At 38.8% G+C, this 13,374-nt stretch overlaps 1 protein-coding gene across 7 annotated transcripts in view; it reads right to left on the bottom strand.

Annotated features, from left to right (window-relative positions):
• Enah (ENAH actin regulator) overlaps positions 1-13,374 on the bottom strand; it is a 111,935-nt gene that overhangs the window by 41,710 nt on the left and 56,851 nt on the right. For all 7 annotated transcript variants that reach the window (XM_085843506.1, XM_085843494.1, XM_085843503.1 and 4 more), the window contains exons 2-3: positions 12,496-12,661; positions 6,887-7,064 (exon numbers count right to left, since the gene is read on the bottom strand). In XM_085843506.1, the coding sequence (XP_085699632.1) occupies positions 6,887-7,064; positions 12,496-12,661 (344 nt within the window). The remainder of the gene's footprint in view (positions 1-6,886; positions 7,065-12,495; positions 12,662-13,374) is intronic.

The raw sequence follows: 13,374 nt of genomic DNA on the forward strand, positions 1-13,374 counted from the left end.
GCTGACTGGGTTTGAGGGGCCTACAGAGAACAAAAGGCATCTATGCCAGAAAGAACCTTTCTGTGTTTCCTTCCCTGTATCCTTCGCTCCCGACCCTGCCTCCTCCACCTCCAAACAGGGACAGAGACAACACATGTCTTTCTACACTCAGCTCCTGCCTGTGAATAAAGAATCAGGAAACAAAGGTACAAAAGGTTCCAGACCAGGTAATTTATTGATATAGAGAAATATAACTTTTTGATACTTAAAGATGGGAAATATTACATCCACAGGAAGGCTTTTCTAAGAGAAGAGGTCCATCTGCTGCTTTCTAGTCTGGCAAAGTGATCTCCCAATGGCACATATAACCAACCAGTACCATGATGTCATCTACTGAGGCCTTCAGCAGAAGTCTGTCCTATGTAAATGTGCTGAACTGTTGGCTAACAGGCCTTTCTTTATGCAGTCAGTTGCTCTTTAGAATTTCCTTATAGGAAAAGCAATGGGCTAAAATAAAGTCTTTGATGTTTGGTTTCACAAAAGACAACAGGATTATTTATTCTCTTCGCATTCAGCTTGTCATTCTGGTTATGCATACAGAAAGGAACTTTTCTACATAGCACTTTGTAGAGGTATGAACAGGAGCTCCCCTCAAGCATCCTTGAGGGGCATTTACTGAATCCCTAAGTAGGGGTTTTAAGCTCAAATTACGAATTCTACCTCTGGTTTAGCAAAGAAGGAAACCATAGTTAAGAAGCAGAACTGCAGAGCGATCTTGGTGACGATGGTCTACACACTGTTAAATGGGTTACCTGCTATTACTTCTCCACTCAAATTCCTCTTTTAAGGACCAAGAAGAGCTAGACAGGAAATGATTTCAAATGTCAATACAAATGCTAAAAGCTAAAGCCGAACTGAACAAATGATAGCAGTAGCTTTAAGAGGTTCTAGAAACCGGTCACTTTCTTGCCCCAATTCCAGCCCACAACTCCACGTTCTTGTGGGTCAACAGGAGGACCAAGAAAACAGAGGGCAAGAGTAGGACTAAGGAAAACACAGAAGAGCAATCTAGAGACAGGTCGTCGTCCAGTGCCGGTGAGACACCTAGTCACCCAATCGTTCTCTTTCAGAATGAGAACTTAGTCACCCCAAATCACTTTCGATTGAAAATGTTTGTCACACTGAACAAAAATTTAGGCTTTGAGGTATTAAGAGAGGGAACACAGAAAATGAAAGTTTGATTTGGTAGTTCCTGTTCTTTTTCAAAAGCTAGAAATTCATTCTCTCTTTCTCTCTCTCTCTTTCTCTCCCCCTCTCTCTCCCTCCCTCCCCCCAAGATTCATTTATTTATCTTTTATCTGAATTTTGAAATAAGATCTAGGAAATAAGATCTTAAGATCTACTGTCTGGCTGTAGGCCCTAGGGCCAGCCAGTCTTCTGCCCCCTTGAGCCCAAATCTTCCTTCTAAAACAATATCACTAAACTCACAGGGTTTCTATAAAAATCACCAGTGAGGTTTATCCTTGACGAGGATCAGAAGCACTGCAGGTAAGCAATGAAGCCCGACCTCAAACTGCAGCAGTGACAAAATGAGGGCATCAGCAGAACGCTGGACAGTGACATGTCAAAGAGTAGGTGAGCCAGAGGACATTATGGATAAAACTTTGAGATGATAAGCTTAGTATTGTTCATATTAATATCAGCAGCTACAAGACTACAAATTAAAACTGCCACTGGCGACAAAGTAATCGAGGGTCTGGCACAGTGGAGCATGACTTTAACCCCAACAAAGGAAGTAACAGGCAGGAGGATCTCTGAGCTCAGAGCCAGGGCGATTTTCATAGGGAGTTCCAGGGTTACACAGAGACTCTGCTTCAAAACAAACAAACAAAAAAAGTCCCCAACCAAACAAAAAACCAAAAAGAACAAAACAAAGAAAAAAAAAATCCAAAAATTTGAGATATTTGGGGGTTTTGAAAATCCTATCAATTCCAAGCATAACACAAAGAAAGACAGCACATAATGCTGAGAATAACGCCAAGGCTCAAGGAAGTAACATTTGCCAAGTTTATGTTAAAAAATAGAATCAAAATTTATTATAAATCTGATGAAAACTTTAACCATAGAAAGGTTATCTCTTGCTCTGTTCTTATTCACAATAGTTAAAAAACAAACCAACAAACTCAGTCTTTAGTTAATAGTAAAAAAATATTTTGAGGTTTTTCTTTTGGTAAGCTATGTTTAATCATGGTTGAACAAAACCAGAATAATTTAACTAGCATGACATTTTCTTTCTTTAAAATGAATTTAAAGACATATTTCCTATTTTCAAACAATTTAAACCATGTACAAAAATGCAACAATGCTGTGCAAATTTACCTCAACCAGCCATCAATAGGACTGGCATTGTAGCTTACATAATCCACAGCCATTATCTACAAAAGCCTATGAATATACTTGATAAGCAAATATAGAAATAAAGATTGTTGGTTGGTCTATAGAATACATTAATTTAAACTGAGACAACTTCCATTGGTGAGAAGGAAAGTTACACTGTAGCATTTGGTATGAAAGCAGGAGCACTAATTCATTGCCTTTAAAAAATGATACAACATGTGATCCCTGTTTTTTTTTTTAATTCCAAATATAACACACTGTATTTAGCACCTCCTGTACTTTCCAGTATATTAGATAATTGCATACCATGTTAAAAACAAAATAAAGGAAAACATTCCTGCCACCCACCTTTTCATAAAAAAACTGAAAATATGAAACACTCACATATATACAAGTACAGCTTGTAAAGGTTAGAATGACGAGTCCAAAACACTGCATTCTTTTTCTTTAAAAAAAAAAAAAAAGAGGGCTTTGAAAAATGGCAGCCAAAAAGGGAGAACTGTAGAATCACTGGCTCAAGCAGAAGAGAGCACACAGCTAAACCATACTGTGGAGAGCTATGCAGACCCTCAGTGGCTGTGATCCCTGCCCCAATTAATCAGAGGACATCCCCTTGCCACCTCTTTCCCGGACTTTTGGTCCATTTGTACTGAGCTTCAGAAAGATTCTGTTTGAATGCAGACGTCCATGACCTTTAAGTCTGAGAATCACTAAGGATTTACTGATAATGGTAATGGCAGATTCTCAATTTAACAGTATACATAAGAAAAATAAGAGTAATGACCAGTAACAGTGAGTATGGGGCATGGCTTTATAAAGTGGTAAACCAGGCTGAGGATGTAGTTGGTGGTAGAGTGCTTGCCCAGCATGTGCAAGGCCCTGGATTCAGTTCAACTCCTAGCACCATGGAAGGAAGGAAGGAAGGAAGGAAGGAAGGAAGGAAGGAAGGAAGGAAGGAAGGGAGGGAAAGAGAATGAGAAGGAAGAAGGAAAGGCAGAAGGAAGAAAAATGGCAGCACAAGAGTAAAAAAACATAAGAGGTGATAGAGGGCTGGAGAGATGGTTCAGTGGTTAAGAAAACTGACTGCTTTTTCTTTAAGAGGTCCTGAGTTCAATTCCCAGAAACCACATGGTGGCTCACAACCACCTGTAATGAGATCCGATGCCCTCTTCTGGTGTCTGAAGCAACTGTGTGCTCATATAAATAAGAATTAAATTAAAAAAAGAGGGTAATGGAGATTCGTATGGTCAAAGTATATTATGTGTATTATGAAAATATCAACATCACTCAATCCATTATTCGGTACAGTTAATATATACTAATAAAAACTTGAAAGAGACAAAAATCTGTGAATCAGGCAGATGGATGCACTCAACAGCTCTACCTTCATGAATACATTTGTTCTTTTGCTTCTGGTCAAGTGTGTTGGGCTACTGTTTGCAAAAGAGTCAAGCTTTCCAAAAGCTTGCGTACAGAAGATGATTTTAAAAATTACACACACAGGCACACAGACACACACACACAGGCACACAGACACACACACACACAGGCACAGGCACACAGACACACACACAGGCACACAGACACACACACATGGCTGTAAACCAAAAGCAAATTGCTTTGGCAAGGAAAGACAAGACCATGATTGTATTCAGGATTACTGGGTGTGTGGATTAGGTGGATGGGAGGGGCCAGCACAACAACACTAGGTACAGGACAAACCACCCCTACAGTGAGAATCTGCTTAATAAGAAAGGCATCCCTTCCCAAGGAGGACACTCCAGGTCCTTTTCCTTGAGACAGGGGCTCCTGTAGCTCTGGCTGGCCTTGAAGTCACAGAGACCCAACCTTCTTCTGCCTAGCAAGTGCTGAGATTAAAGACATACACCACCAGATGACAATTAAGGATTTTTTAAAAAGATTTATTTATTTTATGTATATATTTTATGTATATGAGTGCTCCGTCAGTATATATGCCTGCATGCCAGATGAGGGCATCAGATCCCAGTATTATAAACTACCATGTGGTCATTGGAAGAAGAGACAGTGCTCTTAACTACTGAGCCATCTCTCCAGCCACTCACTAGATTCTTAAAAAAATTTCCCCATGTTTCTGCTTCAAAGACAATGTCATCAAAATTCAGAAAATGGTATTTACAAAGGAAAGTAATTCCCTAAATAAATACATCATGCTATGTACAAATGAGCCATTTTAATGCTTTGTTTTTTGAATGAACAAAATAGAACCAAGAACTTCACTGCCAGTGACTTGGTCCATGACAAAGATAACTAACTTCAACCAGTTTGTACACTACAATTGAAAACACGAAATAGAAGAGACAATGTATTGTCAAACTTACCCATAACAATAATCCTATATACTGTACACACCAAAAATGCTTCTACAGCAAATAAAACCATTAATTTTCACTTGTAAAACTTTATATGATTCAAAACTATTTTTTAATGTTTATTATTCTGTAAAAGAATGCAGTTTGAGTCTCTTCATGAAAAGACTGAATTTCAAACAATCAGGATCAGAATAAAACAAGTATTGGGCATTGGCATTTGGCAAACAAACTAATATTATTCACTGGTAAGAACAATAGTTTCAACTTGGTAATAACAAGACAAAACCACCATTAACAATAATTTGAACTATGCTAAGTGACATTTAGTCCTAAACTGTATCCCCATTTGAAAGCTGAGAAATGAAAATGGTCATAGGTTCCAAACACAGGAACAGAAGCTGCTACACACACACACACACACACACACACACACACACACACACACACTTTAAATTAGGTAACTGGCCTATTTAAGATACAGGAATTATGATTCTCGCTTGTTTCCTAATATTACGTGTAAAACGATTCCTGTAACATATGCTGATAAAGTCCTATGCTGACAAAGACAGTACAGTTATTAGGAGAAATGATTCACATGAGACCAGACTTCACCATCTTGGAGAGGCAAACCGAAGTAAGTTCCGGCAGCTTATTTACTCAAAGGAGATCCAATGAGAACAAAGTATGTTCCTTACAGATGTTAATTTCCCCTAAAGAAAACTTTATATAAAACAGATACAGGTACAATGGCACATAGAACCTTCTACAAGATCTCAAAATGCCTATTCCTCTAAAATTCATTTTTAAAACAGGCAAAGGAGTTAGATACCTTGAACCTTTCATGCTTCAGAGTAAGATATATAAATATACCATTTATAATGGATTTTTAGAATTCTATATCATCAAGAAAATATCAATATTTTATCTGGCTATAATACTCCTCATTAAGCTATATGTATTTTACTCGGAACATTTATATCAATAAAATCACTACCAAACATACAACACAGGAAGGAGTAACTACATTTGTATTTTTTTCATATATAACATTTTCTGATCATAAAATTTATTGCTAATGAGAACCATACATTTGTGTATTTCTTTTTCTGTTTCTTAAACCAAAACAAAATTTAGTATATCTCTGATAATAAGGTTTTGAATACTTGAGCTTTTCAAAGTGAATTATTTCTATTCTTCCTTCTTAGCAACATATAGTTTTAAGAATCCAATTATGGCTTGGACGATGAGGGTGTGCCTCAAATCTTCAAACAACCCTTAGCAGTTTATCAACCTGTGGGTCGCAACCACTTTGGGGGTGGAGGGGTTCAACAAAGACCATCAGAAAATACAGATATTTATAGTATAATTTATAACTAGCAAAATTGCAGTTATGAAGAAGAAACAAAAATAATTTCATGGTTGGGGGTCACCACAACCCCAGGAACTGTACTGAAGAGCAGCAGCATTGGGAAGGGTGAGAACCGTTGCTTTAGAGCCAAGCATTAGGAGATCATACTCTAAACGTAAGTCCCTAGGCTCAGTGGTGGCTTAAAAAGTACATTTTAGAAACCTATGTACTTCTTGATAAAAGGCAAATAACAAAAGGCATAAGGAAATGATTGAAGTTTCAGCTACTTTGGAAAGCAGAAGGCAGGAGGATTGCCTGAAATGAAGAATTTGAGGCTAGCTTGAGCAACACAGAGACCTTGTAGTTTTTACAGCAGGACAAACTAGTCTAGATAATTCAAATGAGGTTTAAAAAAAAACAAAACTAGACTAATTAAACTCATAGCATTCTGCTTCTAGACTATGCTGCTGCTGCTTTTCTTCTCCTTCTCCTTTTATTTATTTATTTTTTCCCTTTTTGAGACAGGGTTTCTCTATATAGCCCTGGCTGGCCTCAAACTCATAGACCCACCTGCTTCTGACTCAAAAATTCTGAGATTAAAGGTATGCGCCACCATGCCCAGATAGACTATAGTTTTAACACAAACAAGTAAGAAAGAGTTCATATTTTTCTAGAAAATAACTTAGGAGCTATTTTAAATATATATATATATATATATATATATATGACTTAAGAGCTGAGGAGAAAGTTTTGCTTTAACATATACATAGCATTTCCACTGCAGAGTACTGGGAAAGCACAGACACTTTACCTGCTTCCTGTGAATTCAACACTTCTAAGGCATGCATCATGGCACTTGCGAAGACATTGGCATCCTCTTTGCTGCCAAAGTTGAGACCATACACCTGTCTAGCATCCCTCCATTGGTGGAAAGTCTGTGTAGCTTGATTGTACTTCAGCCCTTTAGGAATGGCACAGTTTATCACAACCTAAAAAACAATTAATTCGTTATAAAGCCAGCTAATAACTGGGAAAATAGAAGCCAGTACAAATCCAGACTGTAGGTTATTTATTTAAACATACTCCTAGCAGAGTTTATGAAAAATAGTCGGAACAGTTGCCTAGAATAAAGGCAAGTCTACAGAAGTGAGTCTGATGGGACTTAAGCTATCGGATGTTCACAAAAGGCCTGCTTCAAAATAATAAAAACAAAAAAAGCAATGTACTTCATTAAATATACTTTAACTTATTTGTTGATAAATTATAAATTGAAAAATGGGATATTAACTGTAAAGTCCCCTTTGGACTTCTTCCATCCAGGCAGAGTATCTCTAATACTACAAATTAGTTTTACAAGATTTGGGATTTGGTAAGAACAGCATCACAGAATTCATGTACCTGCCCTCTTTACTCAGATGCACATTTAAGAGTCATCCAGCTATATATCAACCATGGTTTGTTCGCTGCTTTATTGTATAAACTACCAACCTGCCCATTCTTTTGTTTGTTTGTTTGTTTTGTTTTGTTTTGTTTTTTTTCCGAGACAGGGTTTCTCTGTGCAGCTCTGGCTGTCCTGGAACTCACTTTGTAGACCAGGCTGGCCTTGAACTCAGAAATCCGCCTGCCTCTGCCTCCCAAGCGTATGCCACTACCGCCTGGCTCAACCTGCCCATTCTTTCACTGACATTTTTATTGCCCAGAATCTGTGGCTACAACAAATAATGACATATTAAACATCTGCTGGTACACACAGTGCACGTTTTTACAGAACATGAACCCATGTTGGACTAGTCGATGTCATAAGTATATTTAACTTTAGTGGAAAACTCCACGTAGCTTTCTAAATGTGTCCTATCATTTACAATTCCACAGCAGTATACCAAAGTTTGTATGACTCCATATACTGTGTATATTGTGTAGCACTGCCACTGTTGTGTTGGTCTTTCTATATACTTAAAGTAATCCCTAAGTTATATTAGAAGAACACACACAGGCCTGGCACTTCTACGGAGGTCAAATGATAGCTCTGTGGCACTGGTTCTCTGTCTATCTTTATGTAGACTCTAGGGATAAAACTCAGGTAGCCAGGCTGCACAGCGGGTGCCTTGACCCTCTACGCTATCTTACTATCTCATGAGTCTCCCTTTTTGTTGTTTCAAGATAATCTTTTGTGAATTCCTGATTACATTCATTAATAAATTTCTGGCCTGCTTCTCTCCTAACTATCCATCTTTACTTCATATGATCCCAAAGGAAAATTTTTAATTGTTTTTTAAAGATTTATTTATTATACATAAGTACACTGTAGCTGTCTTCAGACACATCAGAAAGAGGGCATCAGAACCTATTACAGATGGTTGTGAGCCACCATGTGGTTGCTGGATTTGAACTCAGGACCTCCGGAAGAGCAGTCAGTGCTCTTAACCACTGAGCCATCTCGCCTGCCTAAGGAAAAATATTTATATAACAAATATCTTGTCCCTGCTTGCCTATTCACTGTTAATGATATGGTAAGAAGTTCCTTTTATTTCAAATTAAAAATCCTTTTCTCTTTTAATGTTTTTGTGTTCTAAGAGATATTTGTCAATGAAAGTTATGAAAATACTACTTCACTTTGTCTTCTGGAAGCTTTCTACTGTTAACCATGCACACCTGCACCCCAGTAAAACGGAAACGGATTTGCAATCTGGTGAGAGGTAGTTCAAGCTTCCTGGGGTTTTTTTCTTTGTGTGTCCAAATGATTTTAGCTAAGCTACAGGTTTACCTTTTGTTACAAGTTGAGTTTTTCCCCACTGGTCAGCATAGCTAACATTCGCCCAACAGTATTGTCTTCTCTGCTGCAGTTTTACACTAGGCGCCACCTCCAGACTCGGCCGTCTGCTCTGTGCCTCATTACTGCTTTAGATGTTTTTGGTCCTTTGTGGAAAGCTGCCATTTATACTTTTAAAACATTGTCAATTCCCAAATTTAAAACTGTACTAAAGCTAAAAAGGCCCACTTGGTCACTAATGTCACAAAGGTGTCTTTACTTCATGAGTATCATAGTCCTTACTTGGGCTGGCATTAGCACTCACTAGTTCTTTATACTGGTATCTTGAACACCTACTAAATGTGTGTGGGATCTGATAGTCATTGTTATTGGTTGTGGTCTTAAAATGTCCTCCTCAGGCTCATATTTGAACAACTTGGTTCCCAGCTGGTAGCACTGCTTGGTGAAGGTGTAAAGTTTTAGCAGGCTGGGCATTTCTTGAGAAAAGTGGTCACTGGAGACAAGCCTTGAAGATCTACAGCCTGGCTTCACTTCCTGTCCACTTTCTGCTTCCTAGATGGAGATGCAATGTGACCAGTCAGATTGTTGTTCCTGCTCCCTCAAGTTGCTTTAGTCAGCATATTTAGTCACAGAATCACCAAAGTAACTAAGACACTATTGAGAACAGTATCAACTTAACCTCTTCATTTTCTAACTCAGAGGAAAACCACTTCTAGACAACCTATCTAGAATACTTATTAAACTTACTTAGTTCTAACCTATTACTAATCCAAGGTTTATTAATTCTAACATCCTCTGATCCTCATGATTTATGATCAGATTCTGTTCTCTCTAAAAACATAATCATGTCACCAACAACCGACTTCTTCATTTCATATTCTTTAATCCCTCGATGTTTTATTTCCTTTTCTTGCTTCCCTACTGGCTGGGCATAGAACAATGTTAAAAAGATGTGGTTCTGGAGTGTGGAGCAGCTGGAAGGTGGATGGAAGGTGGGGACGGGGAAGAAAATATGGAGTAAAAAAAATAAATTAATTTTTTTAAAAATGTGGTTCATACCAACTATCTTTTGTCTTTTTGCATGATGCTAGCTTCTGAAGGGCATGGATCTTAAGCTTGTGAATAAAGATACAATGTGAAATATTTATGTTGTGATAAATTTCAGCAGGGACATAAAAGAAACAAATTTGTTGAGAAGATAGGGAAAGTTATAGCTGACTTTAGACAAGGAAGGCTAATGCGGTGGCAAGTCATAAGAAAATAGGTGTTCATGTGCTTTTCACTTCGTTGTGGCCAGGCTAAAAATGAATAGGGCTATATTAATGAACATACCACCTATGTGGAGTTAGGCTGCACGAAACTATAACACAACTGCCATATAGCATGCTTGTGTGGCCAGTCATTCCCTAAATAGTTACCGTTAAGTGAGAATACATAGATTTCTTTTGTTTGTTTTTTGGGTTTGAGACAGGTTCTATTATGAAGCCCTGGCTGTCTTGGAATTGGCTATGTAGATCAGGCTGGTCTTGAACTCACAGAGATCTATCTGCCTCCCAAGTGGTGGGATTAAAGGCACGTACCACCACACCAGATTGTATTTCTTATTTTTAAAGATCAAAGTTATTTTTCTCAAAGGTTAGATGATTGAGAGAATTGATTCCTGTTTTGTTAAAGATAGGATCTCTCTGTCTCTGTCTCTGTCTCTCTCTCTCTCTCTCTCACACACACACACACACACACATACACACAGTGAGAGAGAGATACTGTGTCACCATTGCCAGATTTTAAAAGTTTCATATTTTAAAAGCAAAGTAATCATCTACCTACTATAATTTCAATTCTATTAATATCTTTCCCAGCCTTTTCTTACAGCTCTTAGCTTGAAATGTTAAGAAGGTTCCACAGGGGGCTGGAGACAGTAAAAACTATTGGCTGCTCTTCTAGACAACTGGCATTCAGTTCCCAGGATCCACATAGTGGCTCACAACCATCCAGTACCAGGGAGTCAGATGCCATTCTCTGGCTTCACATTTGATTCAGGCATGCATAGGCAAGATTCATGCGTGTAAAAACAAGGGGAAAAGAGTTCAATGATTGTTATAAAGCTCTGTTATCTAGCTTTTATTTGTATCCTGGGCAGCATCTGACATGCCTTTAACCTGAGGGACCACTCAGCAGGGGAACAGATAAAAAAAGCAGACAGCATAGCTCAGCTACTGACAGGCAGTGATACGTGGAGTTTTTTGGTGGAGAAACAGGAGGCCAGAGGCTGTGTCTGGACACTGAGGAGAGTGAGAAAAAGGAGAGCTAGGGAGGGGGGCACACAACAGAGAGAAGAGGTGAACTGATTTCTGTAGACTAACCCACAACTGTGACAGTTTCTCATCAGAGAGCCCTGCACTTTGAATCAGGTGTCTTAGGAACCCCACTGCCCTGCTATCAGCATTAGTCAATAAGTTATATAAGGGAGACTGCGGTTTCTATTTCTCAGGCAAACAGTCTCCTCAGTAAAAAGAGGAGGATTTTTCTCTGTGTCCTCTTTTTATGAGACGCAGCCTCTTGGAGTCCCAATTTTTGCAGAAGAACCAGTTTCAATGCCCATTCCTTTCAAGCATACGTGACGATTATAAATTCCCAGCTATTACCAGTTGACAAACAAACTTAAAATTCAGGGTTACTGCAGCATCTGTTTACATTGCGGCTTACTGGAAAAGTACAGCTCTACCTCTCTCTGAGCAAGAACTCACACGGCACCAAGTAGAATCTAAGTATATTTTCCCTGCACTTTGTAGCAGGATGGTTTTAAACATTAGTTAAATTACATCTTTAAAAAAAACACTTTTACAAGGGAACTTAGTAAGTCTACAATTCGTAAAAGTTCTCACTGTTAGTATAGAGCAGTAAGGCCTGATCTACTTCTTCCTTTGCCTGAGTATCCTGATCTGGATCGGACGGGACCAAGGCACCAAGTAATCAGACAACCCGGCTACTGTCTTGTAGATATGAAAAAGGAAATTACCAAAAGCGCACCTTAGAAATGAGCTGGAAAGAAAAGCCTAAAGATTCCAGCAACACTAATGCCTACCACATTTTTATTAATCACTTATGAATTTAACAATACTTTCTGAAACCATTTATACTTTCAAATCACTTCTCGAGCCACACAAACTATATCTTTGATCAATAAGTAGATAGATAAAAATGCCCCATAAGCATACAATGTGCCGGGCGTGGTGGCGCACGCCTTTCATCCCAGCACTCGGGAAGCAGAGGCGGGCGGATTTCTGAGTTCGAGGCCAGCCTGGTCTACAAAGTGAGCTCCAGAACAGCCAGGGCTACACAGAGAAAACCTGTCTTGAAAACAAACAAACAAACAAACAAACAAAAAGCATACAATGTGTTCCTTATACTGTATTTCCTATTGTCTATTCTGAATTTATAAAAAGGGGCCAGATGGATGGCCTGATACGACAATCAGCGAGGTTTGATGGACCTCCTTTAGATCTCTCCAGATCCTACAAAGTGCCAAGAGAAAATACACTCGCAAGAACTGTCCTCTGCCCTGCACATGCTTGTATCACATGTGTAAGTCTGCACCCACACATATATTCATGCATGCACAAACATGAGGAATTTCGGCAGCCCCTTACCTGATGGTCTTGAATCTTTCTGCCCACAACTCTGAACGTGTTGTTGCCTGTATGGTGATAGATATGAACTCTGCTGAACCCAGTTGAGCCACCAGCTGGCACCCACTTCTTATTGGCATCATCGTAAACCATCACAGCAGCTCTTGCCTGACAGATACTCTGTTCACTGAAAAAAAAAAAAATTAAATGAGATATTTAAAATATGCTAGGTATGCCATAGAACCATGAGCCAGGGTTAGCCAACCTGACAGTCAATTAACAATCAACTCCTGGGGGTGAAGTCTAATGGGAAAGACAAAAGCAATGTAGAATATGGGCAGAGTGTGTGATTCATAAAAACACAAGGACACCAGAAGTATTTTATTCTAAATGTATCTAACTTATTATCATCATCAACATATCTATTTATACTAAGTTAATCACCACTTAAGTATACAATGGTAAACTGACATTTGACAAAATTACTTTTATCATTATGATCACTTCAAGGTCTCAAACAACGCAGTATCTGTTCTTCAAACAGGGAGTTGAAACGGTCAATGGAGGACAACATGACCAGCTCCTTTCACTCCCTTTAGTCAGGTTACTACTATCTTATACCTAAGCATTTGTTTCCCTTTTTCCTTTAAAAGTGGAAGAATAAGGGGCCGGAGAGAAAGCTCAGGGTTAAGAGAGCTTACTGCTCTTGCAGAGAGCACAACTTTGAGATCAACCCAGCATCCAGACTGGACAGCCCAAAACTACCTGTAATTCCAGCTCCAGGAGACCGGATGCCTCTGGCTTCCAAGGGCATCTGCACTCACAAGTACACGTACAAGTACACATGTGTACACACACACACACACACACACACACACACACCACTAAAATAGAAGTTTA

This window comes from Mus caroli, unplaced genomic scaffold (genome assembly GCF_978045245.1).
Source record: "Mus caroli unplaced genomic scaffold, Mus_caroli_1 scaffold_1, whole genome shotgun sequence".
Classification (NCBI taxonomy): Eukaryota; Metazoa; Chordata; class Mammalia; order Rodentia; family Muridae; genus Mus; species Mus caroli.